The sequence below is a fragment of the Perissodus microlepis genome, chromosome 7, assembly GCF_051167445.1.
Source record: "Perissodus microlepis isolate ML-2025 ecotype Zambia chromosome 7, ASM5116744v1, whole genome shotgun sequence".
Classification (NCBI taxonomy): Eukaryota; Metazoa; Chordata; class Actinopteri; order Cichliformes; family Cichlidae; genus Perissodus; species Perissodus microlepis.
Genome location: NC_140467.1, coordinates 14,206,672 through 14,230,920, shown reverse-complemented (window position 1 = coordinate 14,230,920; position 24,249 = coordinate 14,206,672). Strand labels below are relative to the sequence as shown.

At 40.8% G+C, this 24,249-nt stretch overlaps 1 protein-coding gene across 3 annotated transcripts in view; it reads right to left on the bottom strand.

The window, feature by feature from the left end:
* Positions 1-8,249: 8,249 nt before the first annotated feature.
* Positions 8,250-24,249, bottom strand: part of ano3 (anoctamin 3) — a 50,038-nt gene continuing 34,038 nt past the window's right edge. For all 3 annotated transcript variants that reach the window (XM_084933612.1, XM_084933614.1, XM_084933613.1), the window contains exons 12-25: positions 24,155-24,249; positions 23,582-23,642; positions 16,417-16,499; positions 16,166-16,306; positions 15,618-15,782; positions 15,405-15,441; positions 15,182-15,293; positions 14,803-14,860; positions 14,399-14,496; positions 13,981-14,135; positions 13,686-13,838; positions 12,427-12,577; positions 12,150-12,339; positions 8,250-11,657 (exon numbers count right to left, since the gene is read on the bottom strand). The exon at positions 24,155-24,249 is cut by the window's right edge and continues 2 nt beyond it. In XM_084933612.1, coding sequence (XP_084789738.1) covers positions 11,475-11,657; positions 12,150-12,339; positions 12,427-12,577; positions 13,686-13,838; positions 13,981-14,135; positions 14,399-14,496; positions 14,803-14,860; positions 15,182-15,293; positions 15,405-15,441; positions 15,618-15,782; positions 16,166-16,306; positions 16,417-16,499; positions 23,582-23,642; positions 24,155-24,249 — 1,682 coding nt within the window. In that variant the 3' untranslated portion in view covers positions 8,250-11,474. The remainder of the gene's footprint in view (positions 11,658-12,149; positions 12,340-12,426; positions 12,578-13,685; positions 13,839-13,980; positions 14,136-14,398; positions 14,497-14,802; positions 14,861-15,181; positions 15,294-15,404; positions 15,442-15,617; positions 15,783-16,165; positions 16,307-16,416; positions 16,500-23,581; positions 23,643-24,154) is intronic.

Here is a 24,249-nt window from a genome sequence, read left to right as displayed (position 1 = left end):
TTTGCTATAGAGGGGATGCATCTTTGTCACTAAACAATGAGGTAGAGCGGTTGGAAATGCTTTTTTTTTTTTTTTTTTTTTTTTTACAATAATACAAAACAGACTGGATTTATTCATGAACTAGGAACCATGCAAAAATATTCAGTGAGCTCTAAATTTGCAGTATTTCACATTCAGCATGCAGGAGTTGCTGTTCCTTCACTTGCCTTTCTTGACTGACACCAACAAGCAGTTTAGAGCAGCAGGATAAAAGCAGGATTTATAGGATTTGTCAACAGGAAGGATATAGGTCAGCAAGATGTAAGCTGACAGCAGCAGCAAACAAAACCAAAAAAATAAAAAAAGATAGGAAAACAACAGTTGAATAGAGATTGGGGTTACTCTTATGGACAGAAATGGATTGATGGAAAAGTGGGAATACAGGGGGGGGGGGGGGGGGGGGACAACTGCTGCAGAAAGAGGTAATGGGCTTTTCTGCATTCTGTTTTTTATTTAATAATTAATGCTAACACAGTCTAGGCTCCTTCTAAGAGTATCAGTAAGCCATGTCAGCATACATAATGGGAGTATTACAGTCAGGTTTCCCTCTCTATAATGTTAAAGCATCTCTTAAAACCTTGTGGCAAGGCAGACTGATGCTTGGATAAAGAGGATGATTAATCAGAAGCAGAAGTGCTGTTTAGTCAGAAAACTCACGTTTGAGATGATTTATGGCCCCAGAAAAATATAGTTAGAGTTCCCCACAGTTATGTCACATATAGAAATCAGGGAGCCCATACAGGTGGATGTTGAGGTGGTGGAGGGGCTGACACAGCTGGTGTCATTATAGGGCAACAGTGGCAAAGAGATTGAACGTTTGGAGCTTAAATGCACCCCAAAAGTGGGGTGGGGATGATGGGAGCGGACAGAGATATGATGTATATGACACAGTGCAGCTTGAGATGACTGGTTGAACTAGCTCCCTCCAGATTTAGCTCATTGCTATAATTGTTCTAATGCAGGGATTTCCCATCTATGGGATAATAAGTGAAGTGTATTCTATCTCATCTTAGTCTTCATGGAAATATGTTTCAATTGCACTTTGAAATACATGTGAGAAATGCTACAAATGCACATGTTTTTCATTTCCCGTCAGCTCTGGGTCATCAGAGTGTTGCTTGTTTGTTTGAAACTGCTGTTGCACTTCTGAACACACTGCTGAATGAGGGAAACAAGCAGAGACAGCTTGAGGCTTCTCGGCATGCAAGCCCTCTCTGTTTCTTCTTAAGTCACACACCTGAATAAATACAGCGTCTCTCTATATAAACACGAACAGAATAAACTGTCCTGCTCGCAGAGGCAGAGCGGGGTACCATGGGGTAAAATAAAGCCGCCCAAAAGCAGATGTAACAACACATGCAGAAACAAATATAATTTAGCGGAGTTGGAAGGGATGTTCTTGTTGATCCACTATTGTTGACTTTGTGAGTGTATACGTGTGCATGTGAATAAGAAGGCCCAGTGTCTATTGTTTCTAGCAGATCCCTATTTGATGGTGATGGGCTTCCTCATGGTGCATAGGTCGAGGCCCTGCGGGCTGCGTGGGAGACTGCAGAAACAGCGAGCTGACTCACTGTGAGACTGTGAGTCAGCTCGCTGTTAATGACTTCATGCTCATTTCATTCCATCAAAAGGATTATTTTGATGTGATCATTCATATCAGGCTCATGCTCACATGTTTTATTAAAGCAGAGGATTTAAAACGGTGACCTCCGCTAATCAGCAAAAAAGTTTCCAAAGCACGCAGAGAGGACAAACCTCAACGCAACCCTCTAAATCTCTCTATAGCCTCTTCAAATCTACACAGGACTCCCTCAGTCCAGAAAGCATGCGTGTCGGGTTAGGCAGTGATTCCAAATTGGCCACAGGTGTGGATGTGAGCATGAAGGGTTGTTTGTCTCCCTGTGTCAGCGTGACAGTCCTGGTACCAATCTGGCCTCAGCACCCTCTGGCTACACACTTGACTCCTTTTGCAAACCAAACAGCCTCAAACAGAAGTGGGTTATGAATCTTGCTATTGTTAGCTGATAACTTAGCACGCCACCTTCTCGTCCAAACACGATCACTTGTCGCATCAAAAAACATGTTAGCAGCCAAATTGATGGATGACATTATGTGACTACATCTATTTGTTTTTATACAACCTATGAACTCCATAGCAGAGACTCAATAGAGTTACAACATAGTGGAGTAGGAGAGGGATTGGATTTGAGCCTGTGGAGACCTGTCTACTGTGAACTGGGATAGGCTCCAGCCCCTCTCACCGCCCTAGTTAGATGAAAGATTAATGAAGGACTGTTGCTGCAGTTCTGTGAGAAAAAAATGCTATCTTTGGAGGACTGCATCAGACTGGCATTTTGGCCATATGCCCTTAAGTGTTTTTTCATTAAATATTCAAGAGAGGTAGTTTTGTAAAATGAGCTAAATTTGGCAGCAACATACAGGAAAACAAATCAGAGTGTTGAAAAAAACAAAAGGGCCAAACAGAAGTGTAAGAAATTTTGGTGAAAAGCTGGAAATACATGTAACATTTTAAATGAAAAAAGGATTGTTTTATATCTCATGCTTCAGTAAAACAAGTTGGATCTTCATAAACACATGGGGAAGCCTTTCAGTCTTGACTGTGCACCACCACAGGACAATAAAGTGTTTGTTTCAAGCTGTTGGTTTGATTTTTGCAGATCACATGCCGAGTCAGATCAGTCAGATCTCACTGCAGCTGCAGTTGAAATCGATTAGCATCCAAAGCGTGAACTGTAAGGGGTTAGGGAATTAACCGTAAAGTCAAAGGGCTTTTCTCTGGCTTGCTATTCATCCCAGTTTGACAATCTTACAAGCAAAAAGAAGAAATCCACTGAAGCCAATCAAATAATTGTTAAATAATTGTCAGTAGCCCCAATAGACTATTAATATAACTACAAAACATGCCACTGTCAGCTTTCTTACATCAGCTGTAGCATTATGATCAGTCACAGAAGGGTTTATGCCTTTATGTTGTGAACTGCGCATACTCATCACCGAAAGCAACAAGGTCTCCAACCCATCTGTGATGAAGGAGCATTAAATTATTAATCCACTGGAAATCCACCTGCTGAAGGTCACATTTATATTCAAAAGTCTAAATGAGGGAGATTTTTCTCACACTGCCCTTCCCTCCTGTGCACTGTCTCTCTGTCGTCTCCCCGTGCTCATCACTCTTGTTTCCTGTGTTGAGTCGCCCGCTTTAATGATGACTTTTCGTGTGGAAACTCTGCAGATTTCACCTCCCACGCAAGTGTTGACACGGAATTAAGTGCCCCTAGTTCCACACAGCTACACAGCTTCCACTGCTTGCTTTACTAGAGTGTGCTTTACTGAACTTCTTGTAAAAGTTCACACATTTTTCTGGACTGCGTTCACTTTTCATAGATTTTCTGAGCATTGTGTTGCAGCTTGCACCTTTAAAACATAAAGAGAACCAGTTTGCTAATGATTATCACACCAGCATTGAGACCATCAACAGCAGCGCGGCAGTGTGCGGTATGACTGTCTTCAGTGCTACCAGCATAACGGTTTGTATAAACACACACGAACGAGAATAATCAGGATAATAATCACAAACATGAACCAGTAATATGTTAAAGTGGCCAAGCAGATGCAACATAACACATTTTTACAAGGTAGGACCAGATGTTGGATTAATCTTTTCATGTTTACTTTGAAGCAGCGTGCACTTCACTGTCAGTTTTCATGTTCTCTAATAGGAGAGGACCGCAAGAGCAAACGACCAAAAATGCTTTCAAAAGTAAAATGAGTTCTGGTGTGGGAGTACACCCACTCTCCTAATACTATTACTGCTAACTGTATTATGAGAATAATAGCATGATGGCATAAAAAGATGTTTATTAGTAGATGAATCAAAGGGAGTCTGCTCATTAAGGTCCTGGTGCTTCAGAGACACGGGTTTTGCTTTGTCCCTCTGCACAGCCGCCAAATCCTTCATCCATTGAGCTCTGTGAAGTAATTTGAGGCTGCTTCTCTGTGCAGGAGGCTTTACCTAGGTCCACTCATCCATCATCGCTGTTATTCACGCCTCATATCTGAGTCTCACCTCTTTACACCCAGCTCATTTTCCCAACGTGCGTGCTGCACATCTATCTTCCCCTCGTATGCTCTGCAAAATACCAAATTATATTCTTATAAATGTTACTCAAAGTGGTTCAGCTGCGTGTCTAAAATTGTCTCTCTCTGATAGGTATTATGCCACCAGATAAAAAAAAACTTGCTCACGATGACAAAAATGGCTACCGTGTATCCATTTAGAATGCGTGTTGCTAACAAAAAAACAAAAACAAAAATGAAGCTGATGGGAACGCTGTTTGGATTGTTTGGGCTACTAAATGACCTTTAGGAGCAAAAAAAACAAAAAACAGACTATGAGCCCTAACTTTTCTAATGCTGTGACAGAAGAAAACGTGTTACTTGATGGAAACTCTGGTGAGCACTTAATCAGAAGGTTTGGGGTTTGATCCCCTGGCTCCTCCAGTGTTGTTGCTGTGCCAAACAGCGATTTCGAATGTTTCTGTATATTTTCTGTGTAATACTTTTGCTTACACTGGCACATAGACTGGAGTCAACAGGAATTATGAAGGGCTTATATATAAAATAAACAAATGACCTGTTTTGTAAGTATCTTCATGACTGCATTATTGTGCCTACAGTATAATCAGTCCAGTCGTTTTTGATCACAAAGAATATCTTTGCAGAGCTGTGATGTTATATTTTTTTTGCAATTTCTGCTGCCCTCTTGGCCACATCTCTCTGGAAAAAGACATTTTAAATGTCAATTACACTTTTAGTCACTGATTGCAGCTTCTACATCGTGACATGAATGTTCTTTCTGGTTCAAAATGGCTTGATATCATTCATGAGAGATATGTTTGACAGATTATAGGCCAACAAGTGATTTGCAACAGTTCAAATATGGGCAATCATTTTTGGCAGATGGTCACGTTTCGACACAACAGTTGTCGCCGATGAATTCATTAGCATGTTAGCTTCTGTGTTAAGCACTTAAACTGCATAGAGCGTGTGTCAATGGTTGAACACAGCTCGTAATGTAAAAGCATTTTGAGTGGTAAGCAAAAAGCCAGACCAGTAAATACCAGTCCATTTAGCTGGTGAGAAAACTCACTCGGAACATCCTCCACGCTGACGCAGAGGGTGCAGAGAAAAATGTTAGTGGGCTTTCAACCTGTGAGGATCATGTCTGCACAAAATGTCATGGCACACTGACTAAAAGATTGTGAGATCTCTTTCTGGAGAACGACCATGAATCATCTTTGAATCATCTCTCTAGGACAGCTAAAACTTAACTACCAGATGAAATCAGTGGAAAATTCATACATATTCTGACTTGCTTGTGAAAACACTTTTTTCCATTACAAATCTCATTAAGTACACATTATGGAAGAGTAAACACCTCCCTACATAATGCTGAGAGCATTTTCCTGCACTGAGCTATCTCAGTGCTCTGATTTGTTGCTGCTGGTCATTATTTACTCGCTGTCCTGTTTACACATCTGTGCTGGTGGATTTATGACGGCAGTCTCAGGGGATCTATTGATTGCCTTTCTAACTTGTAGCGGAAATCTGTGTTGTATCAATAACGTCAGTCACATGGTGCTGCTCTTGGAGACCAAGAACTGATGTCTGCAGTCAGGGGTGGAAAGATGGTTAAATCATACAGCATATGGTTGCTCAGCCTAAAATGTGAATAACCTTTCTGTTTTAGTGGCAGAGCTACTAACGTGCTTCTCAGTGGAGAATAAATATTGTATTGAACCAGAGCATCTGTCTTTTTGTGGGGAGCAGACATGTGAAAAGATTGCTTGTCTCTCTGGAGCCTTTTTATCCATTTGTTTGACTTTCTTACATTATTCATTCATTTTTTTCCTTCTTTTTTTCAGCAGAATCAGAATGTTCTCAGTTTGTTTTATTTGATGAGATATATGACAACAATAATAATGCAAACGATAATCATGGCACCCATCACAGCAATATTTGGACACCGAGGGTATCTTTGGTCTTTTATTTAATCCTCAGTTTGAAAACAGCCACAAGAGCCTCACAGTAATCGGAACTTGTTTATATGGTCAGTATTTTCTATCAGACGTGCTTTAAAACTGAACAGTGAAAGTTTTTGTGGGTAAAATATAAAATAACAAGTTGAGCTTCTCAAGGGTTGACTGTTCAATCAAGCCTTGAAAAAAATAACTATGTATATAACTTTTTTCAGAGTGTGAGAGAGCCACTTTGTTAGGTACACCTTCATAGCACTGGGGTGAACCCCCTTCGGAAGCAGAAGCTATCTCCTCTTCCAACACAGGTTCTCTATTGGATTGAGATCAGCTAAGCATTTGAGCAGTGCACAGTGTGTTCTTTATGTATATAAAACACAGTTTGAGTGAGGGTACACTGTGGTAATAAAGGAATGGACATGGTAAGCAACAATACTCAAGTAGGCTGTGAGGTTTAAATGATGGTCAGTTGGTACTAAGGGGCTCAAAGTGTGGCAAGAAAATATCTCCCACACAATTACACTGCAGGCCTGAACCATCGATACAAGGATACAAGAGGAGTGTCACTGCGCTTCTGCTGTAGCTCATGTGCTAAAAGGTTCAGCATGTTTCAAGTTTTATTTGTCATGTACAGGTAAAATGACACATTACTACTGGAAATGAAATTCTTGGGTTCAGAGCACTCTCAATATCGCACATAAAAAGGTAAGTAAGTAACACTTGGATAAAAATAAGGTATATAAATAAAGAAAAAAAATATAACAGAATAAAATAAATAAATACAGATTACTAAAACTACTGTAGGCTCTAGTGCAGAGGTGTAGACTGATTGTACAAAATAAACTGCCCAGTGTTTCAGTAGTTCAGTAGCCTGATGGCTTGTGGGTAGAAACTGTCCCTGAATCTGCTGGTGCGGGTCTGGATGCTCCTGTATTGGCAGGAGCATAAAGAGTGTAAGATCAGTGCATTCATGTTGTGCCTACAGACATGCTCTTCTGCATATCTTGGTTGCTTGAGTTACAGTTACCTTCCTCTCAGCTCAAAGCAGTCTGACTATAATAATTGCAGCTCACTGAATAGTTTCTCTTTTTCAGACCATTCTCTGTAAACCCTAGACACACTTGTGTGGAAAAATCACAGTGGATCAGCAGTTTCAGAAATACTGAGACCAGCGCGTCTGGTACCAACAACCATGCAACATTCAAAGTCACTTACATCACCCTTCATGCCCCATTTTGATGCTCAGTTTGAACCATATGGTTGTGTTGACCATGTCTACATTGCTGACATGTGATTGGCTTTTAGATGTATGTGTTAATGAAATTTTCACAGGTTTACCCAATCAAGTGGCTGGTAAGTGTATTATTACTACTCAAATGTATTTAGAGTGCTGCAGGATAGTAGATATCTGTTACTGCTACATTGTTTCAGTCGCTGGTTTTTCCCTCGTCTATAATTTGATTCTGTTTTTGGGTGTTTTGCTTCCATTTCATTAGTTTTTTGTCCATTAGTGGCATTTTTTTTTCCTTCTATAGATCTGAGGCTTTAAAGTTTTTCCATTACCACATGGTCTAGCTCCCCTCACATGGAGCAACAGTACTAGAAGATAAAAATATCTGTATCCACTTTTGAAATGCTATTCTCCCTGAAAGGCTCAACACTGACATGAAAGTCAAACCACAGCTTTCTAAGTCAAAGAGGTGAAAGGATATATGTCAGTGTGGGCGCCAGAAGAGAGGAAATACTCAGAGTATAGAATATCAGTCATCGGGGCTCAAAGTAAACGAAACCGTACCATGTTTCTTCTGGAGTGTTTAGATTTCATTGTAAAAAATGAAGCCTAATGTTAACCATGACGACATAAACGGAAAAGCAGATAGAAGAGAAGCAGCATTTAACAGTAACATAGTTGTGGTGGAAAAATACCCCTGCCATACTCAAATAGTGGGTTTGTTACAGAAATGCAATCTTTTTTAACAATATGTTACATGAACACTCTGTGGCCAGAGGCTTGGTGGTTTATGATAATAGTGAGGAAAAAAGAAAGAAAGGGAAAAAAAAGCACCCTTTAGTGTGTGAAGAATATCAGCTATAGGCACAAAGGCCTTTTCTCTGCTGTTTATATGAGAGACAAGAATGAAGCGAGCAGAATTGATTTAAAAGATACAATCCATGATTTATTACAGAAAAGAGTGATATCCAAATTAGTTTATGTTACATTGTTTCTTTTTTTTACATGTAAACAGGAACAAAGTAAACAATGTTATTGATACACTTCATGTCACGACTGCTATCGTCCTATTATACAAATAAATCTACGGGCTTACGTCACTGTGCTTCAAGTACATCATTGCTCAAGCACAATCCTATTAGGAGGCATAGAACAGAAAGCTTAATCCCCCTACAGACTGCTATATTTTCAGAGATGTGCAAGGTCACGCTATTATTACTTATTATACAATACCCAGATTGTGCTATTGCCAACAGTAGAAAGCATGAGAGACACCTTTCCACCACTGTACAGCATTAGTATCAGTGAGGTGAACTGATGAAGATCCACCCAGAAACGATTAGTAACCGGGCAAGCCAAACATCCAAGGTCATGTAATTTTTCATTCATAAAGTGCCCCTATTCCCTTCGGTTAAATGCTTCAGCTGTTAGAGTGTAAGCGTGATTATATGTCCAAGCGGAGGAAGTCTGAGGTTTCACATGTTTTATCAGACTCTACGTAAAATTCCCGGACATATTTTTTAAATGAATCAGTCTGGAGATCATGCTGTTATTTTAGAAAATACTGCACCAGTATAAAATCCTGCCACATCTAGAAACACACCGGTCCTTCCAGAAACGATCAACACTAAAAAAACAGGTAAGTGATATGTTTAAGACGCAACTTTACAGAAGTTAGCTCTGCTCAAAGCAGTAGTTAAGTCATGCATACTCCACAGCACAAATGTACCAGTACATTTATGACTGTTCAAAATAAACATAACATTCAAGGATAACAACATGCATAGATTTTAGGTGTTCACATAGCAGGGAGGATACTCTGAAAACACTGACTACTTTCCTAAGTATTGGAATAAGATTTGAAAGCAAATATCTCTCTCTCTGGTGAATGAAATTATGAATCGCTGGACTGAATGTGACCCGAAAGGAGTTTTTTGACCAGCAACCTGAAAAAAATGCCAACTAAATGAAGTATGTGAGTGTGTTTCATGATCTTTGATCTGCTCTAACATACAGCAAAAAAACAACAAAAAACATGCTTATTATTGTGAGTGCGCATTAGAGTCATGCAAAAACATGGCAGTGCAAAAATATATATCTAAAAAAAGCAGAATACCTTTGATTGCATCTTAGAAAATATGATAAAAAAGTTGATCATTGCAGACATTCAGAGGACACCTGAGACAAGTGGACGTAACGTTTTCTATCTGAGGGTGAGAACGAGTGAACTTGCACGTGATAGCACAAAATAAAATGTATAAAAACATTACGTATGTCATTAAATGTATATACAAAAAACAGGCAAAGTAAAATAAAGAAAGGAGGACAATCCTTGCAAAATGAAGAATGTTGTCAGTGTTGTGCAATGCATTCAGGGTAGAAATTTTCCCTTCAGATGTTAGATTGGTGCAGCTTTTACCTTTACAGTGCATAACATTTTTACATTTAACACCACATGATCAATATGATGCACTGAAGTGTTTGAAGTCCCCATCTCAGTTCACATCACAAACCCTTTAACTCTCAAACTCAACAGCACAGAGAAAGGAAATTATCCCGACTCAACCTCGCAGGTCCAACTATACCTGCCACGATGCCTATTTTCCTGAGTTCATTAGGCAAAAACACGCTTCTCGAATCCATGACATCAAATCTGATCACAATATAAAAAAAGGCAATGTCACCAGTCTGCAACTGAATAAACTCTCGCGTCCGTTTGATCAAAGATCAGACAGCTGCTGAAACCGTGTGTCTCACTGTGTGTTTAATAAAAGTCTGCAACAGAAGCTTGTAGTGTATTATGCGAGCGAAGAACAGTGGATAGAAGTTCGTTTCAAAACTGAACATCCAAGCCACAGGTATTTCTAAGTGATCCAAGTTTTCAACCACGCTTTGGGGCTTCCAGCAGCAAATGAAAACCAGACTGCGAGGGTCAGAGCGGAAGAGCAGATTTGTGGATCCTGCATGCGAGCGTACACGTTATGTTACGGCGTGCGCTGCTGACGTCAGCCGAGATCCGAGTAGGTACACTGCGGCGTGACTCATGTCCAAAACAAATCCTAAACGGAGAGTTCAGAGAGTCTGCTGCAGATCAGGACAACAGGATGAGGAGAGAGAATATTTCTTGCACTTCAAAGAAAAACAAAAAAGCATGTGCTGCACAACACAGGCACACGTGATGTTTGGTGACACAAACTGTGGTACGCAGCCATGTTGTTACACTGTAGGCACAGTCAAATTGCACAGAGTTCACATTTCCTCAACTCGAGACAGTCAAGCTCAGCGGTAGCACAGAGATTAACACACAGCTCACACTGAGTACAGACACATGTGAACCAGGCCTCGAGACAGGAAGTTTGTCTATCGAAAAGGTACAAAGCAGGATTACCATGCACTTCTTGTGATGTCTGAGGGAATACTTTGTCAGATGTACTAAATGGATGCTAACATCCTTTACAAGGAGTGCTTTTCAGTTTTCCTTTGTTTGTTTTTTTTTCCTTTGCAAATATTAATCAGCATGCTTCAACAGCAAATATACATTTAGGAAGCAAGAACAGAGTCATTCTTATTTGGTAGCCACATCACCAGAATCACTTTGCAACAATAAAAATGCCACTGTAGTTCTGTCACACAGAAGTGGCTCTGCTGATGTTCACGAAGGGTTGGGGGCGGTGGCGGGGGAGGGGATACACGGCCATGCTGCGAGCTGCACTGGACTGCAGAGTCAAAGCAAAGTGGTAGCTGCCACACGGAGAGAGAGACAGTGCAGGATGGGACAGTGAACAGTGCTGATCTGCAGCCCTTGATCTGCATAGTAAACATTACAATTGCAAAGTTGTTTTTTTTTTTTTCCCAGCTAAGCCACAATGCAGCACAGACCCAAGGGCACCCTGTTGGGTGAAGCCAGGTAAGGGATGAGGGCGGAGGCAGAAAGGGTCAGAGCCAGAAACCGGGAGGTGGAACAGATGGCAAGGGAGTGGCCAGTGCCAGATCTGGGGAGGATCTCGAGAGGGTGTCTTTGGTGTACAGAATCAGCCATCAGTGAAGCTAGACTCTAAAAGCTTAAACACATAAATAAGCAGGCAGGGGAGGTGGAGCTTGCGAGCTGAGGATCGCGTAGCGGAGACAAGGTGAGGGGATTTAAGCTAAGGCCACTCGTGGTGATAACGCTTCCCATTCTTCTTCCTCTCCTTCTGCAGATGCTCGAGTTCTGCTTCATACATCATCTCTTGCATCAGGTACTTTTCCCTCCTCATGCGATCGCAGAGATCCTTCGGCATGTCTGGAATAAGGTACGCTATGAAGGACTTGATCCCAAACACCAGGTGCTGAGGGAAGATTAAATTATTCATGAGTCAACATCCAGAGAAATCACGTGCTTTAGATGCCAATTTAGTTTTGGTATTAGTGGCGCATGCAAGAGTAAAAGTAAACCCAAGGAACTTCATAAGCCCTTCTATCTTTTATATGTAGTGTAGTGTAGAATGTGCAAGGCAGTGTTGTCAAGAGAATATCTTGCATGGTAACCATGTAATTTGTGATGTTTTTTTATTTATTTATTTTTAGTTGGTCGGCTTTGAATGGTAGAATTTTCTCAGCCTTCTCCAGGACCTTGATTTAATTTACCCATGAAAATCACTTAAATTACTGCTGTGAGGTTTCGGTTTCAGTCTCAGCACATAAAATAATTAAAGTAAAACATTTGCAAAGCTACAAAAATATTGAGGCTGACTCAAAGTGGCACAGCGTAAGAGGATTTAGCTTTAGCTGCTTGTCCTGCTTGTAAACATACAGAAGAGAAATGGCCAATGGTTACAGACCTCAAAGACGATGATAAATGCCAGCCTGGCAGCCAAGACATGCCAGAACTGCAGAGTGAATTCGTATGGCACTGTGTTCCAGGGCGGCGCTCGGTAGTCTCTGTACCTGCAGTATCCCGAGTGGTTTCTGTTATTCAGCTCACCCATGTCAAACACGGACAGGCTGCTGTTCACGTAGCCTTGCAAACACCTACGGGCGAAAGCAGACGGCCATCACGTAAACCGCATAGGCTACATACAGGGCACTTAAAGTGTACACGCTGTTTTTAAGGCTTACTCATTGCCATGGTGGTGCCTCTTGTTCACACATGGGCCATATTTGAAGGCGTAAACAAAGCGGGGGATATAGTCTGAGGTTATGGCAATGACGAAGGCGTTAGTGATGACTGCCAGCACACCAATACCTTCGAGAATCCCGTGCCAGATCCCTGACAGACAAAACAAAGAAGAAAGAAAAACAGCTGGTATGTTGGTTTAAACCTGGGTGCCTTTATCTGCAATGGCTGACATGACCAGCATACCGTATTTTGCTTTATAAAACACAGACTACATCAAATATTGTAGGCACCAATAAATTGATACGCTGATTAAACATTCATGCAGTGAATATGAGAATGCAGCTGACAGATTTATAATAATAAAGGACGAGGCCATCTTATTCAGTTGTTCTTGCTCCCTTTTTAACCAATAAGCTAAAGTTTAAATTGCAGTAAATTTATAGGTTGCACAGGTGTTTTGTTTAAAGCTTCTCCCGGGGTGAACAATCCTGCTCCTTCTCCACCTACTGATCGTGCGCATAGTAAGCGTCATCTAATTGGCTCGCTTCTGATCAGAGAAACTGAAGGTGTGACAAGACTCCATATTAGCAATAAGGTCACAAATAACAGAAATGAACCTTTTATAGTCACAGTTCTTAGCAGTTCCTGACATGTGTAGCTCAAGCTCTATAAGTAACAATTTTCAAGATGCCATTTTTACTTCACTGCACTCGATTTACTTCTGCCTTAGTTAATAATGTCCCCGAATGCGATTGAACAGCTTCCGGTAATGGAGCATATTGAATTACACAAAATGTTTTGTTTTGTGGCAGTTGAATGAAGACAGAGACAGTAGATAAAAAGGATCTCTCCTCCTTATCTGCATTACATCTGTGTGTGGATGATCAGGAAATGTCAGCCTAACTCTTCAAAGGAGCTTAGCTCTTTGATGCTGTGTGACTGACACATAATGTGTTCATTACAGCGGAGGAATTTCTAAATGTTTCAGGGTGGATTCCTCCTTTAATTACAAGGAAACAAGCCACATGAATCACTGGGTCATATGGCAGTTTAAGGATGCAGTTTGTAATCGTATGGGGAGATGGGCTGATGAGAGGGGAGGTGCAGCATATGGAGTTGCAGAAGGACAGGATATGGAAACATATCCATCTCTGTAGGAGAGGTCATGTTAAGCTAACACAACATTTTACTGCTGGAAGAAAAAACAATAATTAAAAGTGACTCTGATCCAAGAAGATGTCGTGTGAGCCGCACAGACCTATATCAGTGGCTCGAGCAGGCATCGGTCTCCTCCACTGAGTGACAAATTTGTAGGCGTCAAGACGAATCTCAATGATGTTGTTGAGCAGTGCGAGGAGAGGAGCCAGCGGGAAAGCTGCTACAAAGATGGTGGTGAAGCCAAACTGAAGAACTGCAGCGGAAAGAATCATTCGGTCAACACTGGCACGAAAAAAAAAAAAATGCTGAGGCTTGAATAATAGCCTGCATTTGCATGGATCATTTCCTTCTCCAGAAAGTCAAAACACAATTCTTAGTAGGAGTGCATTTTTTACCCATTTCGAGATATTCATCCACAAGCCCATGGGCGTTCATCGGCTGCAGATTCCAGTCCTTGTCCCACTGAGGAAGCTGGGCCTTATTCTCTACATTCTGCCCTCCACCACCTCCTTTCTTCATCTTTCTACGAGACCACCAGTTCTGCAGCAGACTGAAAACATAGAGAGTAGCGATAAACCCTGGCAAAGCACTGTGCTCTGCAGGAACTGTTTTACTGAGCCACATGCGAGAGGATTTGATGTGCTTCTTCAGGAGAAAAATCTTTTCACATGCAAATGGGCTGAAAGAGGAAAAGCTGTGCAGAAACTACATACGGCCTGTTAATTGCCATCACTTGCATTCACGTCATTAAGCTTCATGTCATTTCTAATAGTTCATAGACAAGAAGACGTGCGATTATAATGAGGCACTTACGGATAACCGAGCTCCATGAAGTTGTTCCAGATTTGCTTGAAGAACATGATGACTCCCATTTGCAGACACAGATCAATCAAACACCCACTTGGGTGACACTGAGAAAAATAGATTTCAATGAAAAATAATAATAATACAAAAACCGTATCATTCATATTTCGTGCCTAATAATTCAGAGCTAGGAGCAAACTCTGGGACACACTTGATCCGATTCCATTTTTTTAATCATTAAAATTGAAAATCACAGTAATTATGGGGTGAGATTAATGGTTCACATGCAGGCGGATCATTAGAAAGATGAATTACTCTAAATTTCTAAATATATCCCAAAACAGAAGGCACTAATCAGCCCAGTCACTGCTGACATAATCACCTACTTACGTTTGATGGCTAATTGCACTCACCTCCTCCAATCTCCATCGACTAAAGAGTTTATTGTATTTTCCAGGCCTGCCAGCAAACCTGATCAAATTAAGACGGCCAACATTAGCTGTTGATTCAATCAATGTAATAATAATAATAAACTTAGAGTAGAAAAAGAGACACTTAGAGGTGCTAATTATGTGCAACAATCCGTGACCTAGTTACACTTGTAGGCAGGGCGGCATTTTGTAACTGCTGAAAGATGAAACACCCAAAAAACATGATTTCCCCGGCTGAGGAGGGGAAGGGAAGGAGTCTTGGCTTGGTCATGATGGGGAGTTTGAAAGGAAACATCTTTGCACAATCCCTCATTAAAGTCGGTGTAAACAGTCACTGTAAAGTTTATGGCAGTTTGCCTACCTTCCAAGGAAGAAGGCGATATAAAACGTGGAGCTGTTTAAATTCACAAACTGGAACAGGAACATCTTCAGAGCAAAGCTGTTCTCCCACTCAGACTCCGTCCGTGGGTGCTCTAAAAGGGGAGGGACAGGGGTTTGTTAGGCAGATGGGTGAAGAGAATAAATAATGTGCAACCAGCTGGGAAGCCAAAGATAACGAAGGCATAAATGCATGAAACACTCACCTAAATTAGTCAGCAGATAGGCCACCTTTTCATACACCTGACAAAATGATAGTACACATCAGTGTCAACAGGAAAAGGTTGAGGAGGGTAATGATTATGAGAAACAGAGGAAGGCTGGAATGAAAAAAAGTCTTAAATAAGTGCTGAGTGAAGTATTTATGGGATAGAAAATGCGAACGTGGGATGTGGGATGATGTTCGTCTGGGCACCCACCACATTGAGAGACATGATGATCATAAAGTTGATGCAGACACCGGTGCCAGAGGTGGCGAACTGCCAGTTCTTCTTCACAAAATACCAGTTAAAGGAAGCAAACTTCTCCATCGCAATAAGGCGGAAAACCACTACAGCAAACACTGCTGTCAGAACGAGGGAAATCTAAGCAGAGGTGATGGAGAGAAGACAAGCACAGCAGAAAGGATGAAGAACCAGTACGATTAACAGGGTGAAAAAAAGTTTTGAATTTATCCTATAAGGAAGAAGTGTGCCATAAATATGAAAAAACTGTAAGTTTAGAAACATTTAACTATTTAAATGATAGATAATCAGAAGCAACTTATATGTAAACAGGAGAAATTAGGCCATCAGAAAGGGCTAATACACCATTTCCTTTGAGTATGGTCTTTGTCCAGCAGGGGGAGATGTTACACCACTGCAAACGCATCACACTGGTCTAATAAAGATGGCACACAAAATAACAGTGAGCTTACACCGAGCCTGATTCCCAAAAAGACAGATTATTCAAAGGTTATAGGGTTTACCATGAAGAATATTCCGGATACAGACACCATGAGCCGACTAAGCTTGTCTGAGAAAGGCTGGAAAGGCTCGGGCTTGCCGGAGATGGGGTTAACTCTCTCCATCCTGGAGTACTTGGCTTCAAACTGTGGCCTCAGCTCCTCCTGATTAACAACACATATTCCAGCATTGTCTACTGAATTGTAGCTCTCTTACAGCATGAACACCTTAAAACTGTGAGGTAATCATATATTTGAGCATATGTCTAACATACCTCTTCCTCCTCCCAATCAATAAGATCCCAGTCATAAGTCAGTTCTGCCCTTCTTCTTTTCCAGAACTCAAGGAATACAGTGGCTGCAGAAGGGATCATGAATCAATCACGTTATTGATCATTTTTGATGTATACACTATAGAACAGCTAACTGCAAAGAGGAAGAGGCCATGCAGAAGCAAACAGCACATCATAGTCAGATATCCTGGGTGAAACAGGCTGCAGTGACGTGCATGGCCCAAGATGGAGACTGATTACAGTCATCAGTTCACACTCACACTGTGGATGTTAAGTTAAAGGAGACTGGCAACAGCAAATACAGCAAATAGGCTTTTTCTTGTTCAGTGTACATCCTCAAACTGTGTCTTTGTCGAGCAAGATCCATTTTGGGTTGAGAGACTTCTAAAGTAAAGCTTTTTGTGGGATGACTTCAGACTGGAGGCATTGTTTCCTTTGTGTCAGGCTCTGTTGTTACTTGAGCTAAAAAACAACGTTGGAAATGATGTTCTTTTTCTGTCAAGGCTTTTTATGTTTTCAGCCTTGAAAATGTGACAAATGTGTAACAGAGAAACGGGGGCTTTTATAAACGTGCACACAGAGGAATCATTTACATAGATCCACATGTTGGAAGAATTTGGCTTCAAAGTCAGTAAAAAACTGAAACTTTATCATGTATGATGGAAAACACAACGTAATTCTATACATTAAAATGCACAATTTGCTGGATTAAGACACAATTGTTGCAGTTTTACCTCTGTTAACATCACAGTGGATTTTAAATAAAAAGACTTAACAAGTAGTTTAACAAAAGTGTTGCACTAACTGTTTAGGAAATTTAAAATATTTTAGACAGATGTCTCCATTTTCAGAGGCTCAAAATTAATTCTACAAACTAATGTAATTTGAAATATAAGGACTGTTTTTATTATTTTGGTGAAAATCCTGTACACTCAATGACTGCATGAAGTCTAGAACCCATGGACATCACGCTGGGTTTCCCCAACTTGAGATGGGTCTCTCTGTCGTCAGTTTTGCCTTCAGTAACTGAAAAGCGCCTCGGCTGGGTTGAGATCATGTCACCTATTTCGCCATTGAAGAATATCCTATTTTTACAAGTATTTGGCTGACTCTAAGCAGAGAGTACAGCCCTGCACACTTCACAGTTCATCCTGCTACTTCTACCTGCAGTCAGATCATCATGAAACACCAGTGTCCCAGTTCCAATTGCAGCCATACATGCACATGCCATAGCACTGCCTCTAACATGTTTGACAGATGTGGTATGCTTCAGATCATGAATTGTTCCTCTCCATCTGTATAATTTTCTGTTCCCATCATTCTGGTACAAATTCATCTTTCAGGTTTCACCTGTCCAAATATTGTTTCCAAACTGTGAGGCTCTTTTTTTAGATGTTTCCAAGTCTTTCGAGTCTAATCTGGCCTTCCTGATCTTGAGTGTAACTAGTGGTTTGCACTTGTTGTGGTTTGCACCTGTTGTAAACACTTTTATTTCCTTTTATGAAGACATCTCTTGACTGTAGATCTTGACAGTGATAGTCTTGCCTCGTTGACAGTATTCTTGGTTGGATGTTGAGAAGTTGTTTTTCTTAACTAAGGAAAAAAAAAATCTGTCATCACTAGGGATGGGTACCGGTATCGGTTCTGACACAAACGGTAGTAACCAGACCGAAAAGCAGCGCACATTTCGGTGGTTTATTTCGGTGATTTTTTTTTCCTGAGATGTCATACACTTTGGATTCTAGCCAATCATTTTACGTTTCCAAGGATAGTAGGCGGGCCCAGGTACGTAGGTTCTTTTAGAACAGAGCTACAGATTAAAAATGCCCAAGGCGAAGCGGTCAAAAGTCTGGCTGTACTTCACAGCAAAAGATGCAAACTCAGCACCCTGCAACAAGTGCTTTAAGGTGATACTGTGCAAAGGAGGTAACTCCTCGAATCTGACAACGAACCTGGCGACGTATAGCATTTTGTTAAAAGCCGAGAAATGCGCCGTATTTGTGGGTGATTTTAACATCCATGTAGATGCTAAAAATGACAGCCTCAACATGGCATTTAGTCTGTTATTAGACTCAATTGGCTTCTCTCAAAATGTAAAAGAACCCACCCACCACTTTAATCACACTCTAGATCTTGTTTTAACATATGGCATAGAAACTGAACATTTAACAGTGTTTCCTGAAAACCCTCTCCTGTCTGATCATTTCCTGATAACATTTACAATAATTGATTACACAGCGGTGGAGAGTAGATTTTATCAAAGTAGATGTCTTTCTGAAAGCGCTGTAACTAAGTTTAAGAATATAATCCACCCACTGTTATCATCTTCAATGCCCTGTACCAACACAGAGCAGAGCAGCTATCTGAACGCTACCCCAACAGAGGTCGATTATCTTGTTAATAATTTCACCTCCTCACTACGTACGACTCTGGATACTGTAGCTCCAGTGAAAACTAAGGTCTCTAATCAGAAGTACCTGACTCTGTGGTATAATTCTCAAACACGTACCCTAAAGCAGATGACTCGTAATCTGGAGAGGAAATGGCGTGTCACAAATTTAGAGGATCATCATTTAGCCTGGAGAAATAGTTTGCTGCTTTATAAGAAAGCCCTCCGCAAAGCCAGAACATCTTACTATTCATCACTGATTGAAGAAAATAAGAACAACCCCAGGTTTCTCTTCAGCACTGTAGCCAGGCTGACAAACAGTCAGAGCTCTGTTGAGCCAACCATCCCTTTAACGTTAACTAGTAATGACTTCATGAACTTCTTCACAAATAAAATTTTTATCATTAGAGAAAAAATTACCAGTAATCATCCCACAGATGTAATATTATCTACAGCTACTCTTAGTACCATTGATGTTAAGTTAGACTCTTTTTCTCCAATTGATCTTTCTGAGTTAACTTCAATAATTACTTCCTCCAAACCATCAACGTGTCTTTTAGACCCCATTCCTACAAAACTGCTCAAAGAAGTCCTGCCATTAATTAATTCTTCGATCTTAAATATGATCAACCTATCTCTAATAATCGGCTATGTACCACAGGCCTTCAAGCTGGCTGTAGTTAAACCTTTACTCAAAAAGCCATCTCTAGACCCAGCAGTCTTAGCTAATTATAGGCCAATCTCCAACCTTCCTTTCATATCATAAATCCTTGAAAGAGTAGTTGTCAAACAGCTAACAGATCATCTGCAGAGGAATGGTTTATTTGAAGAGTTTCAGTCAGGTTTCAGAGCTCATCACAGCACAGAAACAGCTTTAGTGAAGGTTACAAATGATCTTCTTATGGCCTCTGACAGTGGACTCATCTCTGTGCTTGTCCTGCTAGACCTCAGTGCAGCGTTCGATACTGTTGACCATAATATCCTATTAGAGCGATTAGAACATGCTGTAGGTATTACAGGTACTGCACTGCAGTGGTTTGTATCATATCTATCTAATAGACTCCAATTTGTGCATGTAAATGGAGAGTCCTCTTCACACACTGAGGTTAATTATGGAGTTCCACAGGGTTCAGTGCTAGGACCAATTCTGTTTACATTATACATGCTTCCCTTAGGCAGCATCATTAGAAGACATAGCATACATTTTCACTGCTATGCAGATGACACCCAGCTCTATCTGTCCATGAAGCCAGATAACACACACCAATTAGTTAAACTGCAGGAATGTCTTAAAGACCTGGATGGCCGCTAACTTTCTGCTTCTTAATTCAGATAAAACTGAGGTTATTGTACTCGGCCCTGAAAATCTTAGAAATATGGTATCTAACCAGATTCATACTCTGGATGGCATTACCTTGGCCTCCAGTAACGCTGTGAGGAACCTTGGAGTCATTTTTGACCAGGACATGTCCTTCAACGCACATATTAAACAAATATGTAAGACTGCTTTCTTCCATTTGCGCAACATCTCTAAAATTAGAAATATCCTGTCTCAGAGTGACGCTGAAAAACTAGTTCATGCATTTATTACTTCCAGGCTGGACTACTGTAATTCATTATTATCAGGATGTCCAAAAAACTCACTGAAAAGCCTTCAGCTAATCCAAAATGCTGCAGCAAGAGTACTGACAGGGACTAGAAGGAGAGAGCATATTTCTCCTGTTTTGGCTTCCCTTCATTGGCTTCCTGTTAAGTCCAGAATTGAATTCAAAATCCTGCTCCTCACATACAAGGTCTTAAATAATCAGGCCCCATCTTATCTTAATGACCTTGTAGTACCATATCACCCTATTAGAGCACTTCGCTCTCGCTCTGCAGGCCTACTTGTTGTTCCTAGAGTATTTAAAAGTAGAATGGGAGGCAGAGCCTTCAGTTTTCAGGCCCCTCTTCTGTGGAACCAGCTTCCAGTTTGGATTCGGGAGACAGAAACTATCTCTACTTTTAAGATTAGGCTTAAAACTTTCCTTTTTGCTAAAGCATATAGTTAGGGCTGGACCAGGTGACCCTGAATCCTCCCTTAGTTATGCTGCAATAGACGTAGGCTGCTGGGGGATTCCCATGATGCATTGAGTTTTTCCTTTCCAGTCACCTTTCTCACTCACTATGTATTAATAGACCTCTCTGCATTGAATCATATCTGTTATTAACCTCTGTCTCTCTTCCGCAGCATGTCTTTTATCCTGTCTTCCTTCTCTCACCCCAACCGGTCGCAGCAGATGGCCGCCCCTCCCTGAGCCTGGTTCTGCCGGAGGTTTCTTCCTGTTAAAAGGGAGTTTTTCCTTCCCACTGTCGCCAAAGTGCTTGCTCATAGGGGGTCATATGATTGTTGGGTTTTTCTCTGTATCTATGAAGCGCCTTGAGGCGACTTTTGTTGTGATTTGGCGCTATATAAATAAAATTGAATTGAACTGAATTGAATTGAATTTGATAGCTTGCTGCGAGACCTCACACCGGGCACATCTACTGCGGGTGTGGTGCCTGTTATCGAACACGGAGTTAGCAACATCTCCCCAAAACCCGAAGAGGAGAGTCCTGGCCCCTAGCCCTGCCAGTGTAGCAGAAATGATGACGGATGATGATGGCAGCAGCGGCCGTTCTTCTCTGCGTGAGTAGCTTAATGTTGTTCGTGTGTAATTTACGTTGAGTAGGCTAACCGCGTTATTACATTAATGCATGTAAGGTGAACTAGCAAACACCGTCGTAGTTACATGCAGCTGTTTTCTTGTTTGATGGCAGATACTCCCTTCACCCTGGCCAAAAAGGCTAAAATGACCAAAGAAAAAGTGGAAAACAGCTAAACATGAGAGGTTTTTGGACAAAGTTTGTGTTTTTTTCCATTGATTAAGCACTGCTTCCAGTCAAGAGTGACACCATAAATCCACTATAGCTGCAGAAAAGGCTAACATTGTTATCTTTTTACAAAAAAACAGCTACACATAAGAGGTTTTTGGACCAATTTTGTGTTCTCCATTCTTTAAGCACCGGTTCGAGCACCGTTTAAGCACCGGCACCGTTTCAAAAGTACCGGTTTGGTACTGGTATCGGATAAAACCTAAACGATACCCATCCCTAGTCATCACAGCCTTTAGTTGTCTTCTGTGGTCTTTCTTGTTATTTTGGTGTTGCTGAGCTGACAACACCATCTGTTCAAGTATGTAAGATTGTTGATTTGGCTGCTCCTGAAGTTTTTATGTCGTTTCAGTCCTCCCTCACTTGCCCTGAAATCTCATCTCATATTTAAGAAACACAAAATACAATATTTTCGAATGAATTTTGAATGTTATTTGTCATGAAAGAACAAGAAAACCGATCTTGTCCAGTTTATATTGTAAGCGATGCTTAATTCAGTGCTTTTGTTAAACCCCTTGAATTGAAGCTGAACGTTGGCTCTTCAATCACATCTCGATTGTTTGATTTAGAAGCCACTGTGCTGTAGTGCAGAGGCAAAACTACACAAATTGTGCCTTTGTCCAAAATATTATTGACCTCACTGTAGCAGTGATACAGTTTGTGTATTAGTTTGCATTAGATATGCACACAATGTGGTTTTTATAACAGATTTCCAATAAAATATATAAATATGTGGTTGGTTCTTTGTAATCTCACAATGGCTCTCATTTATCTATTAAAATGTTTTATCCTTGGGGATTTTTTTAAACCTCATGTGGTTTGTTTTGCTTTTTTCCGGTGCTGTTTTAACTCAAATTATTAAAAGCCTGCAGATTAATAAGCGATGAATCAAGCAAACAAACCAACCAAACAAGTGATATATTTTCTGTGAACTTATTTAATGTAGAGTAAAATGAGAAAGACCAGAGGCAAAAAATGCACCAGAGTTTGAATCCTCAGTCAGAACAACTTTAGCCGCTCGTAAAGATGTTGAAGTTTAATATAGCTTGACCCACTTTTGTTTAAAGAGAGAGAAAAGCGGCCTTCTCTGATGCCTACATTCAATCCCTTGGGCTAACCAATTTTTCATGTCTATCTCACACACACTCACTAACACTAACTCCAGACTTTGAGTGCACTCACTCAGTGGTGCAGTGCTGCTAACTTTGGTCCAGATAGCCAAAAGCTTTTATGCAGGATTTGGAGCAACAGACCTCAGTTAGTGCAACTGTGTGGACTTTCTTTGGCTTTTGAGCTCTCATTATCCTTCATTTAGTCCAAATAAAGAACAAATTGTGCCAATTGCTCCCTCTGGCACAGGTGATTATTTACCTCCTTGACAGATAGATGGATCTGGGCCAGCCGATGCACTCTAATGCTCACACTTCACGTTACAAAGTTATTATAGCTGTGGGAAACGTAGCTGCAATATATGAATATCACGGTGCAATTCTACAACCTTGACAGCCGAGTGATATTCTGCCCCTGGAGGAATCTTTAATTATCAAACTAATTACATCAGAACTGCACTGGAAGTACAAGTGTGGAGTCAGAGAAGGCGGACTGAGATTTACTTACTGAAAAACACATTACAGACTGAAGATCTCTTGTTTGTGTACTGCAGAGTGTCATGTGGACGAAATTCTCAGTTGAAAAACTTAATACGTTTGGGAGAGATGAGTGGTGAGTGGAAACACGAGCACTCGAGTATAAATAGAATCAAATTCCAGTAGGGTTCGTATCGGGCAGAGAACAAAGCTTATGTGGAACAACAAGAAAAAGCCACCAACACAAACTGCTTCTACGCACCCCAAATAGCCATGAAGATAGCGAAGAATACAGTGCCACCGTTGTCAAACAGATAGGTCACCTAGAAGCACAAGCACACGGAGGGCTGCTCTTAAAAAAACAAAAGTGAAACAGAATACATTATCAATATCCACAGCCCCAATTTTACCCAAAAAGATCTCCAGGCTCTCTGACAATCAACATTTTTGAGTTCAGGTCCCAACGCAGGAGATTTGTTAAAGAAATCATGGTTTTAAATAGCATCAACTGCCTATAATAATGATCGTACAGCTACAGCCACCAACTGATTAGCTTAGCATGCAGACTGGAAGCAGGTGGAAACAGCTCACTGGTTATTGTCAAGTGGGAATAAATCCACCTAATACTTACTAAAAAAGACCTATCTAATTTATTTAATCAACATTAAAAAAGTCAAATAAAATAAAAAACCTAAGGTTTCACCTGAAGAACCAGGTTCACTGTGTCCCCGTTTCTAGTCTAGATACATGTCTGCTGGCATCTTTGTAACAGTTTTGAGAAACTCTAAGATCATGTAATGTTGTGCATATGGAGAAATACCAAAGCTGCACTGACCTTTGCATATACACAACTGTCACTCAGCGTCCAAGGCTCACAGTTTTCCTCACACATGGGACACATGATGGTAGTGTTGGCCTCGCAAATCTCTT